General features: G+C 35.8%; 1 protein-coding gene across 2 annotated transcripts in view; it reads left to right on the plus strand.

Annotated features, from left to right (window-relative positions):
* The first annotated feature begins 1,392 nt into the window (after positions 1 to 1,392).
* LOC122313077 (protein EXPORTIN 1A) overlaps positions 1,393 to 13,915 on the plus strand; it is a 29,495-nt gene continuing 16,972 nt past the window's right edge. Inside the window, exons 1-6 of one of the 2 annotated variants that reach the window (XM_043127803.1) lie at positions 1,393 to 1,770; positions 2,869 to 2,985; positions 9,438 to 9,530; positions 9,651 to 9,722; positions 10,120 to 10,227; positions 10,303 to 10,385. In XM_043127803.1, the coding sequence (XP_042983737.1) occupies positions 1,672 to 1,770; positions 2,869 to 2,985; positions 9,438 to 9,530; positions 9,651 to 9,722; positions 10,120 to 10,227; positions 10,303 to 10,385 (572 nt within the window). In that variant the 5' untranslated portion in view covers positions 1,393 to 1,671. Of the gene's footprint in view, positions 1,771 to 1,798; positions 2,602 to 2,868; positions 2,986 to 9,437; positions 9,531 to 9,650; positions 9,723 to 10,119; positions 10,228 to 10,302; positions 10,386 to 13,915 lie in introns of those variants that run through there. The other variant, XM_043127804.1, reaches the window with a different exon arrangement.

The raw sequence follows: 13,915 nt of genomic DNA on the forward strand, positions 1-13,915 counted from the left end.
AGAGTAAGATGATAGTATAGTTTGTAGAATTTCCCTTATCCACAACATACATCTTAAAAACAATACCATGCTAAAATAATCAAAGATAAATTACTCTTAAAAAAAAAATTACTAAACAAAGCTTTCAACATTCCTAGCCCATACTGTAGGCTATAGTCCCAGCATCTTTCTCACTTAATTTTCCTTTTTTTCACCATTTAATTGATCCGACAACTTGGCCATATTTGATTACATAGTTTTTTTAATTTCAAAACTTAACATTTTTTTTTTCAATCAAACTAATGGCTATTTGGAGTTGTAACAGACATTTTAAAAAATGTTTAAATAGTTTTAAAAGTTTTTAAATGTAAAGATTAAATTGTTTGAGTGTTATATATTAAAGTATTTTTTTTATTTCAAATAAGTTTAAAAGTACATTTGAGAATTTTGATGCTTTTATCAAACGTACTTTTCCAGATAATACGAAATTTAATTCGAATTTTAAAAAAACTGTTAATAGACAAATGTACTCATACAAATTTCAAATAATTATAATTTTCAAACTTTTAAAAATATGGTCATAATCTTTACAAATTTAAATAATCGTAATTTCTATATCAGAAAGTATTTTTTTAATTTATTTCTAAATAAACATAACATGTTTGAAAGTAATTTAAATATATATTTATCAAATAATAAATAACTTTTTAATAATAGAACTTATTACTTAAGTATTAAATTATAAGTCTTAAAACTATAAGTTATATTTCCCACCATAATCCTAAATATACACTAAACATCTTTAAATTTTTTTTAAAAATTATTATTTAAAAGTTTTAGATTTTTATCTAATAAAAACTCAATCATTATCTAAATACAAAATCAATTCAAATGTTAAGAACCTCAAAATAAAAGACTTTTAAAAAATTATATTCAATCTCAACTATACTTTTTAGCATTCATAAACTTTAATACAAAACTATCTTTTAAAATAATTTTTTAATCAAATTACCCAGTCATTTCACTTTTTAAGGTGAAGTTTGGAAGTTTTTTTAAATTAAAAATTCTCATATCAAATTATTATTATAATTTTTTTAAATTTTTATATAAAATATAATAAATAATTCAATTTTTTTAGCTCTCAATTAATTTTTTTAAATTTTAAAATAATAATAATATTAAAAAATAATATTTTAAACTTTATTTCAAAAATTAATCTCAAAAGCATTTTCAAATATTTTTAAAATTTTTATAACCTTTGTTTTTCCTCTCCCACCTTGCCAATCCCCACGAAACACTATCCAAAACGGCAAGACAGTTTTTAAACCTTAGGTCATTGCTTATGAAAACGACAGCAAACTTATACGGGACTGAAGCTGTAGGAGTAGCATTTTCCATTTTCAATTCCCCTCCCCTCCCCCTCTTAAAACTCTGCTTCATTCTCAAGCTATCCTACGTCTCTCTCTCTCTCTCTCTCTCTCTCTCTCTATAAAACCCCACCCTCTCTCTCTGTCTCTCTCTCTAAACTAAATCCTCTAGAATCTCTTCTCTCTCCGCACTTTCATTCTAGAATCTTTCTCTATCCTAGGGTTTTCGTTTCGGGGGTCTCGGTTCGTTTTAGCTGCGTAAAGTCCCTAGGGTTTATCGGCGAGCGAGGGAAGTGTCTGTGTTGTGTGGTTTTGCTAAGGGGCGATGGCTGCCGAGAAGCTTAGGGATTTGAGCCAGCCGATCGATGTGGCCTTGCTCGATGCCACCGTGGCGGCCTTCTACGGCACCGGATCTAAGGAAGAGGTGAGAGATTTGTTATTCCTTTCCCGCTTAGCTTTCTGTTTGGTTCCAGAGAAATTAAACTGAAGCTTTACACTAGGGTTTAACCCGCGTTAGCGACCAAGTTAGAGTGTACTTCAAGGAGCGACGCGACTACTTACCTTTATACAGTCGCTTCTCTCTCTCTCACACGCGCGCACGCTCACACACACACTACTACCTGTTTGGCTCCCTGGAATGTGGGAACGTGGAGGGAGTAAAATTAAGACTTTTCTATTTTTAGGGTTTAATGCCTTCGAACTTTTGGTCGTGTTGGGTTTTTTTTTATACGTGTATTCAGTGTTTATTTTCAGTTGGTTTTCTCGGGTGACAATTTTGGGCTTTAGGACAGTGAGGCATTATGATCTGGGCTTCTTTTGTTCAATTTCCACGAATATTATCCTTGGGTATTTACTAGTTCTCCTTTAACCTCGTGTTGGTTCTCTAATTGACAAAAGTGAAACAAAAAGTTTACTCGAAAGTTATTTACTTTTAACATAAATATAGCATCTTGACCTCAGTTCCACAGTCCACAAGTCACATTTTCTTCCGTTGCAATTATTGTAAACTAGCACTTGCTTAAATCTGACTGTTATTTCTTGCAATTATTTTGGCGGATCAACTTCTTCATTGTGATGGGTCGAGGGCTTTGTGGGATGAGGTCTTTGTCAAGCTTGGTATTTCTTGGGTGATGCCTAAGAGTGTGGGGAATCTTTTGGCCTGTTGGAGAGGGATTCAAGGAAATCGTCAAATAGCGGCTGTTTGGAAGATGATTCCTCTGTCTTATGTGGTGTATTCAACAATAGAGAACAATCGGTGAATGGGATTAGGACTTTCTTTTTTCATACGTTTTGGGCTTCGGTTATTGTAATAGATGGGTTTAGCTTCAATGACTTTTGTGCTGTTTTTCAGCTTTAGTTTGTAATTAGGTGTTTTCTCTTGTATACTTCCTGTTTACTTGGGCTATGCCTAATTGCATGGTTTTAATAAATTTCATACTTATAAAAATAAAATAAAATCCAGACTGTTATTTTTGATTGCACGCTTGTCTTTAACCTGGCTGCCTGTATGTTGATGATGCAGAGGACAGCAGCAGACCAGATATTGCGGGATTTGCAAAACAATCCGGATATGTGGCTCCAAGTTATGCACATCCTTCAAAATACAAAGAACCTCAACTCCAAGTTCTTTGCCTTGCAGGTTGGGTGCCTTTTTGCATAACAACCTCTACTAGAAGTTGATATTGGTTATAGCAGCTCCTGTGATATGAGAAAGTGGTTTTCATTCACCATATATAAGAGTAAAGACAATCCTTTTTAATTCATCAAATTTGCTTTTGAATTTTTAAAATCACAAACAATATTATTGTTGAACAAGGGCATTAAATGGAATACCCATTCTATGGTTGGGATTAAATTTATTTTATCTACCAAAATGGTTCACTGATGCAAAGTTGTCTTTTGGAAACCATGAATGATGTTTTATAATATCCACAACCCTGGCCAATACAAAATCATCAAGATAGTTATATGTTTGGATTGTTTAGCCACAAATGCCTCTTCTGAAAATGCCTGCATAGACTTCTGAAAAACTTATCATGGTAGATAAATTGAGTACCTGTTTAATTCTAGCCTCAATAGTATACTAGGATGGTAGCTGTGTGCACTTTTCTGCACATATAGAGCTATGTCTTTATAGAAAATGGTACTTATAGGTGGAGCGAGTTCTCTTCCTGTGCATGCCAAGCCAAATATTCTTCATGTGAAAGTGTTGGAAATGATAAACCTCTTGATTCCAGAATAATCTAAATATGGTCATCCTGTCTATGACATGCGAGATTGGGTGGGTGGGTTGGCACTCCTTTTTGTCTCTGTGGCCAAAACAGAGTTGGTATCATCAAACAAACTTTTGTGGTAATCAATTAACACCTAAGATTTTTGCAATGCAACTAATCTTATTTAGATTTTTAAAATGAAAAATTTTTCTGGTTATCGAGGAGCTTCTTGCACTGTTTATATGGACAGAATTTATCCTAGACCGTCCATCTTATACACAGAAGTTGTATATCATTTTCCCTGCTTATGTAGACTGACAAGATGGTCTTCTGTTTCAAAACTAACATGATATTGTTCAAACGTTGGTTGGCATGCTGCTTGGTGCTACATATACTTGAATTTGTGCAAAGATGGGGCTGTGAGAACCTTCATTTTGAGCAATTGATTGATGCTAGTTTTTTATTTTTTGATAGGTAATAAGAAATTTTATTCCAAGTAAATAGGCATAGCCCAAGTACATGGGAAGGTAACAAGAGAATACACCTAAATACAAACTAAAGCAAAAAAAAAAAAAAAAAAAAAAAAAGGAACAGCATTACAAATATTCATATCCCTCACAAGATTGTTCACCCAAACATTTTGAGTGTTAAAGAAAAAATCCCTAAATTCCCCCATAGTGTGTTCACAATCTTGGAAACACCTCCCATTTCTCTCAAGCCATAAACACCAAAACAAACACAAAGGAATCATCCTCCACTCAACTTTATTGCCTCCACAACCTGCAGCACCTTCCCAACTAGCCAAGAAATCCACCACATGAAAAAGCATCACCCAAGCAATGCCTACCCTTGCGAATAACTCATTCCACAAAGCAGTCGCCATTTCGCAATGAAGAAACAGGTGGATAACAGATTCACCATCTTTTTTACACATGAAGTACCATTCCATCACATATAAACTTCTTTTCCTCAAATTATCAGTAGTTAAAACCTTCTCCAGCAACACCAACCAGCAGAAAAATGCAACTTTACCGGGCACTCTAGCTTTCCAAATGCATTTCCAGGGGTATGTATTATTACCATGACTATTTAAAACCTTATAATAGGAATTCACAGAGAATCTAGACTTATTATCATTAACCCACAGCATCCTATCCTCCCTGATCAGATCAATCTTCGAGTTATAAAGTGTTAGGTAAAAATCAGCAGCTTCACTCACTTCTTAGTCCTGTAAATCTCTATAAATCAACTTTAGTAAAATGTTGGTTGATGCTAGTTTTTGTCTTGGAAAGTCAAATGTGATTGACTCATGCGAGTGGAAAGAAGATATTTTGATGCGTAATTAATTGCTGGATTGATATTGGTTTAAACAGACATTTATTTCAGTTGCCTAATTTTAATTTTTCAGAAGAAATAAGCTTCTTCTTTTTATTTATTTTGTTTGAATGGGCTGAGTAGGGAAGTGCCTTTTCCGTGGTGAGAGGATAATAATGATTGGGTGGACTGCTATGGAACATGGGTGGGGTCTTTTGTCGAAATGTAATGCCCCTTTATGTTTCTTATTTTTGAATGTTATTCCCAGATAGAGGTGAGAACGGTCTGGTCCAGCCTTTTTCTTTTTCTTTTCTTTTTTATAAATCGATTAATAAAAAAATTTATTTAAAATACTAAATTAAAATTAAGTGACTTATTAAATGAAAATTACATAATAAATTGTATAATTATTAATATATACTAATACTATCTATTATGTTTATACATTAAAGAATATAATAATGCTAACTATACTAGTAGCATTCCTAATATACTATATGTTAGTGATAAATTGGTAATACTAATTTATGAGAAGCTGTTTTCAGAAGATTTTTCTTGGAGACCAAAACTGGACAGACTTGGTTTTGACTCTATTGATCAGGCTGAAGCTGATTGGTTGGAAAGAGAGTTTGAAGAAGATGAAGTGCTTAATGTGGTTAAAGGTATGGATAGGGATAAGGCTCCGGGTCCGGATGGGTTCTCTTTGGCCTTTTTTCAAGATTGCTGGGATATAGTTAGAGAAGATATTCTGAAGGCGTTTGCTGAGTTTCATTCATATATGAGGTTTGAGAAGAGTTTTAATGCAACTTTCATTGCACTTATTCCAAAAAAGGCAGGGGCTGTAGAGATGAGAGATTTTCGGCCTGTTGGTTTGGTGAATGGAGTTTATAACATCATTTCTAAGGTGTTGGCCAACCGTTTGAGTAGAGTGATGGAGTGGTTAATTTTAAAATCACAAAACGCTTTTGTGAGGGGAAGACAGATTTTAGATGCTGTTTTAATTGCTAATGAATGCTTGGACGGTAGAATTAAAATGGAGAAGGCTGGTATTTTAATCAAATGGGACATGGAAAAGGCTTCCGACCATGTGTGCTGGGATTTCCTTGATTATTTGATGAAGAGATATGGATTTGGTGATAAATGGCATTCGTGGATGAAGCATTGTGTGTTGACTTAAAAATTTTCTATTTTGGTGAATGGAGAACTGGTTGGCTTCTTTAGTAGCTAACGTGGTTTGAGGCAAGGTGATCCCATTATGACTATGGATGCCTTGAGTAGAATGATTGAGAAGGCCGTGGTTGGTAATTTTCTGTCCAGTTTTGTGGTGGGTAATGAGGTTTGGAGCAGCTTTAAGGTCTCACATTTAGTATTGCAGATGATACTTTGATCTTTAGTGAGCCTGACTCTGAGAATCTTTGTGTTTTGAGAGCACTTCTGCTATGTTTTGAAGCTGTATCGGGGTTGAGAGTTAAGTTTTCGAAATCTGAAGTTGTTCCTGTGGGTTCTGTTCAGAATATTTCAGATTTAGCTAACATTCTAGGGTGCAGAATTTCTTCACTCCCTATGAGGTACCTGGGGCTACCTTTGGGGGCTTCTTTTAAATCTGTTAAAATATGGGATGGGGTGGTTGAGAAAATATAAAGGAGGCTACCTGGTTGGAAAATGATCTACTTGTCTAAGGGGGGGAGATTAACTCTAATAAAAAGTACTTTGTCTAATCTTCCAACTTATTTCTGATCTCTTTTCCCGTTGCCGTTAAGGGTTGAAAAAATAATTGAGAGTTCATTTTGGAATTTTTTAAGGGATGGCAAAGGAGATGAAAAAAAGTTTCATTTGGTTAGTTGGAAGAAGGTTGTCAACCAATTGACTGTGGAGGGTTGGGGATTAAAAATTTAAGATTGTTTAATGGAGCATTAAATGGCTTTGGAGATACCATTTGGAAAGTAATGCCTTTTGGAAAAATGTTATTGATATAAAATATGGTAGTATGTGGGGAGGTTGGTGTTCTAAAGATTCTAGTGGAGCGTACGGGGTGAGTTTGTGGAAGTTCATTAGAAAAGGATGGGGGGTTTTTTCAGATCAGATTAGATTGAAGGTGGGAGATGGGAAGATGACTCTTTAATGGCATGACTTGTGGTGTGGGGATTCTCCACTAAAGCAGGACTTTCCCTCTCTTTTTCAGAATTGCTAGGGATCAAAATGCAGCTGTAGGAAAGTCTTTTTGTGGCATTGACAGTAATATTCAGTGGAATGTCTTCTTTAGCAGGGATGTTAATGACTGGGAAGTGGATGATGTAAAGGCTTTTCTGGAAAGAATTTATAGTTCAAAGTTGATGCTTGGTAGGGAGGACAGCATGCTGTGGATTCCTGCAGGAAATGCTAAGTTCTCAGTTTTCCTATTTACAGATTATTAACCTGTCACAGGAGATGTGAATTTCCCTGGAAAAACATTTGGAAAGTGAAAGTTCCTTCCAAGGTTGCTTTTTTCTGTTGGGTGGCTTCCTTAGGCAAAGTGTTGACCACTAAAAGTCTTAGAAGGAGAGGTATGTTCATTGCTGATTGGTGTTTTACGTGTAAGAAGGATGGGGAATTTGTAAATCACCTCTTTCTTCATTGTGAAGTGGTTAGGTTCTTGTGGAATGAGGTTTTGAATCGGGCTGGTTTTTTTTGGGTAATGCCCAAGGAAGTGGTGGATTTATTGGTAGGGCGGAAAGGTTTGTAGGGTAGTAAGAATGCTGTTCATGTTTGGAAGATGATTCCTTCTTGTCTCATGTAGTGTCTATGGCTTGAAAGGAATGGGAGATGCTTCGAAGACAAAGAACGATCATTGGGAGATCTTAGGGATTTCTTCTTTAGTCCTTTGAGAATGTGGGCTAAAGTTATTGTAACGGAAGACATTTTCCACTTTCTGTTTTAGTTTTCCTTTTGTTCTTGGAAAGTAGTAGGTATTTCCTTTGTATACGTCCTGTGTACTTGGGCTTATGCTTATTTCTTGGGAATAAAATCTTTTATTACTTAAAAAAAAAAGTAATACTATATTAAATAATACTCTATGTAGTTATAGTGATTTAATACTAACATATTAAATTAACTATACTAATACTATTATAAATTTATATATATACTATAATTTTTATAATATGTTAATATATTAATATGTACTAGTACCATATATTATAGTTATACATTAAAGAATATAATACTTATGTAATATTGTGATGTATTAATAATTAATTATATACAATTATTTATATAAATAATATATAAATAATAAAATAATTTTATTTAATTTTTAATTTTCGTTCAGTCCAGTTCGGTCCTGGGCGAATAACCCCTGGACTTGGATCGGTCCAGTCCACAAATGGCTGGTCTGGTCAGTTTTTCTGGTCTGAACCGGCCAAATCTCATTCCTATTTCCAGAGTTGAACCTTATATCTGAGGAATGTACTATGTATGTGTTGTCAGTACATGATTCATGAAAAAAGTGGTGTGAATGGTATTTTTATTGATTGGCCATTTCATGTAGGCTGGAGATAGATATCAAACTGCTATGATTTTGAAGTATCTGTAAATTTCCTTTCATAATATATAGCACTAAGACAGACAGTTGAACCCCTTTTTTTGATGCAAATGTACTTATATTTATCAATGTTGGAATTGGGTTCAAGCTTTCCCCAGCCCTGTATCACTCGACAACTAATGCATATGGAGTGTGGTTTGTTATTTTTACTTTTGTAGAACTCAGAATTCCAAGTTCCCTATATGTTGAATTGTACAGCTTATGAGAGCATATATGTGATGTGGCCAATTGTCTTTGGACCAAATGGCATCTCCCCTCTTAATTAAGGGCTTGAGGATGAGACCATGGGTCTATCATGTGCATGTGCGTGAGCCATATTTACATGTCCAGGAAAATTAGAGCATTTATTTGACTGGTCAAGCTGTATGCGAATTTCACTGACATGGAAGTTTTCTGCAAGATAGAAATTTTCCTATAGGTTTGCCAGTTGTGTGCATGCGAATTTCAAATTATTTATGTATGTAGCTGAATTGGCATAGAGTCTTGCATGAAGCCAAAAATATAAAAAATATTCCATAGACCTTGTGATTGGACTTTAAAAGGCATCTGAAATGTTCAAAATGCTTGCCTTGGATGCAAGATTTTCTTCTTCCCTTGGTCAAACGCCCTCTGACACATTCAGATTGTACTTGCAAGCTTGAGCACATGGGGCGAAATGATCCCTTAGAAATGCCTCTATTGAGCCCATACAGGTTTAATTGTTCATGCTGATGATTTAGGAGCAGTTCCCACGTTTCATATTAAGGCCATTAAATTAGACTCTTGCTACTAGTGTATTAATGGTTTTACTTTGATGCATGTGCCTTCAACTGGCTAAATTATGTTGTGAATTTATGTTTTTAAAATTACAGGCCTTTTATAAAAAAAAATTATATTGAAAATAAGGTGTTCTGGATGCTTTACTGGGTCTATTTTTCTTTTGCTTTGACGCTTTGAATGATAATTTTGGGTGCTGATCTTTATGTATTTTGGGCTTCCACATAGGTCCTTGAAGGTGTTATAAAGTATCGGTGGAATGCATTGCCCGTTGAACAGCGAGATGGAATGAAAAATTACATTTCTGAAGTTATTGTGCAGGTATAACTTATGCAGTGCTGTTTTTAGAAGGGTAGTTTAGTTGGCATTATAGCTTTTGTTGGTATTCGACGCTTTCATTACTACATATTCTATTAGCTTTGTTTGTTGTTTTTGGTATAGCTCTCAAGTAATGAGGCATCTTTTCGAGTGGAAAGGCTGTATGTCAACAAACTCAACATTATATTGGTTCAGGTAAACCCTTTTTTATATTGTCAACATAATGTTTGAAGGAGTTGATTACTGTTGTCGTTAATGTTTCTATTTTGTAGTATTGTGAATGAGGTTTCATGACTAGCAAGGGATGCTTATGGATTTCTATTTCTTTTTCTGGGTTTTGTCTGATTGGACTTGTTTTGCAAGTTTGTATCTGAAGCTGAACAATACTGGCTGCAGCTCCCATGCTGTTACCTTCTAATTGGGTTGTAGATGTTTTGACCTTCTTGAATTATAACTTTTCCTTTTACAAATGTTTTCTTTAATTAGTTTACTTATATAAAAAAAACTTTCTTTCTAATTAGTTGTAGTTTTTTTATTTGAAAAAAGTTGGGCATGGTTTATGTTCTTTTAACAGTGTGTACTCAATGTACAGATATTAAAGCATGAATGGCCGGTTAGATGGCGAAGCTTTATTCCTGATCTTGTTGCTGCAGCTAAAACTAGTGAAACAATTTGTGAGAATTGCATGACTATATTGAAAGTAAGTTTATTGTTCTATCGTACTCATTTAGTTTGTGTTTGGGATATGTAGGTAACATAGTATGTTGCTTTTCAGCTTCTAAGCGAAGAAGTTTTTGATTTCTCAAGGGGGGAGATGACTCAACAGAAGATCAAGGATCTTAAACAGTCATTGAACAGGTAATGGTTAGAGCTTGACTTCATGTGATTATTTGCTACTAGGTGGTTGTTTCACAGGGTTCCTATCTGTTGTGCATCTTCCAATATAAGATGTCCTAGATGGCTTAAGTGCGTCATAAAACAATCTTTACTGGGAAGATTGTAAGAAGAGTAGATTAAAAAATTATAAAGATTATTTTGCCACAAAGGCTATTGCACCGTAAAGGAAATCCAAATACTACACTTTGGTGGCTTGACCGTGCTATTGACCACAAAAGTTTTTTTTTGAACGGCAAACAAATTTTTATTGAGAATAAGAATAGGCAAGAGATGCAAGAGCCCAAGTACGTGGGACATGTGCAAGAGCATCGATGACCTATGCATGGTAATTTGAAACAAAAGTGGAATTGATATGCTCTCAAAGTCCCTAAGAGTAATAACCCATAAAAAAGTCCCCAAGTAATTAAAATTTGATGCTAAATCTTACCAGACAATTTCAAGATACAATTTTCTTTTTACCTATATAAAAAAGCAATTTAAAGATACAATTGTGAACATCACATCACTATTTCTGGCATCATGAATTTGTAGGATAATTTTTCCTTGTATGGAATCATAAGTTTGTAGGGTAAAAAAAAACCGATGGGCTCCAGCAACCCCTTGGAGGACACCCTGGCGACGGCCCTCCCTTCGGCGACGGATCCTCATAGAAAGCCTTCCTTTAGGCTTCGTTGATGCAGCTCCAGTGACACTCCCATGCCATATCTGAGAACTTTATGTGGAGGGGATTTCATTTTCGTAGATCCTTCTTCTTCAGCCGTATTCCTCGGTTTTCTTAGAGATGCACAGAAGGCTTGTGCATGTAAATGTTGCATGCTGTTATGGTATTTTCTAGAGCTGTTTGATGGAGGGTGATCTGCTTTCTATTCTTGTATAGAAGGCGGATGGATGGTCCTGTGATTTGGGATCAAAGGATGACGACGTATGATGCAGATTTGTCTCAGATGGATGGTGAGAGGTGGAATAAAAAACTTTTGTTTTTACAAAAGAGGGAGGAAATAGTTTTTGCATCTCTGAACATAGTAAAAGGATGGCTACGTTCATGTGTCTATGTGGGACGACAACTTTATGGGTGGCTAAGGGATAGAGGATTGCTTATAACTCATCTGTCATGAGGGATTCTTCAGGGAGCTAAGGATGGGTAATAAAGTTATCATCATTCAACATCATATTAATGCAAGGGGCAGTTTTTTGCAACTCTCAGATTTTTAGAATGGAACAAGGAAAAGTTTGTTGGTGATCCCGGATGGTGCAAATGGCATCGAATGGAAAGGTTTTTTGCATTACATTCGAAGCATCATTGGGTTCAAAGTCGTCGTTATGAAGCATGCAAACAAAGGGAAGTTTGTAGATGGAAAATAGTGGGAAGGCCTCCCTTAGTCAAAGGTGCCTCGTATGCCTCTGTGTTAAGGTCACCGACGAGTAGTTCGATAGAGAATAGCTCTGTGGCGGAAGGAAAGGGTAAGACACTTGGAGGAGACAAATACTGTCAGGTGACATTGGGAGAAGTGGAAGGTAAGCACCATGTGTTCATAGTGGAATGGCTGCCTCTGTCGGGTGTTTGAGGGTGGGAGAAGTGGAGGGGTCTTGTGGGCTATAAGAGCTTGATTAACGGGAGTTATGGAGTATGCAAGAGATCTTATGATTAAGGCCCTGTTTAGATAGTGAAAGTGTTTTATTTCATCTCATTTTATCATTATAATTTTTCAAATTTCCACACAAAATACAAATTCAACTTTTTTAATTTTCAAAACAATAATAATATTAAAAAATAATATTCTAACAATATTTTATTCAATTTTCATCTCATTTCAATTTACTATCTAAATGACACATAAAGGGGATAAGGGGCTGGACTCGGTCACGGGTTTGGGTGGTGGGTCGAAAATGGACAAGGGGGGTGGGGGGTAGATCCTATGGGTTTGAAGGGCTCAGTGCGCTGGCACATGGCATTTCGACGCTGTTATAGTTAGGGTCGTTGGATGCCGGCATCACAGTTCACGCCGTATCACTCGGGACATCGGCAGCTTGCCATCTGATTGCCCTCAGTCGCTAGTTGCAAAATGGGTTGGTATCTTTTTGCAAGGTTCACTTTCAGTTGAAAATGGAGGTCCTTTTAGGGTTTTGAGTACTTTGGAAGAAGCAGACGAGCCTCTTTTAGAAGATGACAATAGGGTAACAAAAGGTAGTGCTTCCCCGACCTATTCTATACCCTTCTGAGGGAGCAGTAGGGTTTGGGCACAGAAAGGATCGTTGGGGGGTGGGGCACCTATAAGCAATGTCCTCGTCGATGGAACGATGCCACTTATGATGGGGGTGAAGGAACCTTTAATGGTGACAACAACAATATAGTTGTTGAAGAGGTTCGGGATTTGAATGCAGGATATGGCGGGGAGGAAATTATGGGTTTGTCGTTGGTGCATTGTGAGGAGGAATGTCTAAGGTTGGGAGTGCAGTTGGGAATTGTGTCCGGGGATAATGTTGTTCTCCTAGTTTTTTTTTCCTCCAATAAACAATATAGCGGGTTCACCATCAGATTGGGTTCTGCATAAGGTTAACAAGATTAAACATATTGTGGGGCTTTCACATGGAGGATGTGAAGAAAAATTTAAAGCACTACTCACTATGATTGAGGCGGGCCACTTGCTCGAAGCGTCTTTCTTGGGCAATCAACTACGACGCTAAGGGAGGTAGTTCAAGTTGAGGGAAGACACTAGGTTTGGGTACCAAGAATACCTCAGGTATTCTCAGAATACTTCACTACTATTCATTACTTTATTATTACTTTTTATCTACTTTTTACTACTATTCATTACTTTTTCACTACTATTTAATATTCTATTATTACTTTTTTACTACTATTAATAATTCTTCTCAACACTTCTCACTACCTAAACGTACCCTAAAAGGAGGGCTTTATGAAGATGTCCTTGTAGAGAGAGTTTTGGGAGGAGTATTAGTCTTAAGGGAAGCAAGGGGTTGGGGATGGGGAGGTGTGTTCTCTTCCAATTCGTGCTTGGTGTATTTCAAATAGATTTCTAATTTTCACGGGCTTTTGGGTCATTAAGAGCTCTCTAGTATGGCTAGGTGTTTTCTTGTATACGTCCATAGTACTTGGTTTCTCCTATTGATATATATATATATATATATATATATAGTATTTTTACTTATAAAAAAAAGTTTGTAGGGTAATTTTTCTTTCTAATTTTTTGTTTGTTTTTATAACTATTAAAACTTTATGAGACTACTAGAGATAGATCCAAGATTCCAAGTACACATGGTGTATGCAGCCCATCTAGAAGCTGAAAAAGATACAAGAAAATAACGAGAAGTTAGTCCATTAAAGTCCATAAAGGCTGTCCAAAGGTAGAAAATATTAAAAAATGAAGTTTTGAGCTCCTCAATCATCTGCTCGCAACCCTCAATATTCCTGTTGTTCCCTTCTTTGTAAATACACCATACCAGACAAGTAGGAACCATCTTCTGCATTG

This window comes from Carya illinoinensis, chromosome 6 (genome assembly GCF_018687715.1).
Source record: "Carya illinoinensis cultivar Pawnee chromosome 6, C.illinoinensisPawnee_v1, whole genome shotgun sequence".
Classification (NCBI taxonomy): domain Eukaryota; kingdom Viridiplantae; phylum Streptophyta; class Magnoliopsida; order Fagales; family Juglandaceae; genus Carya; species Carya illinoinensis.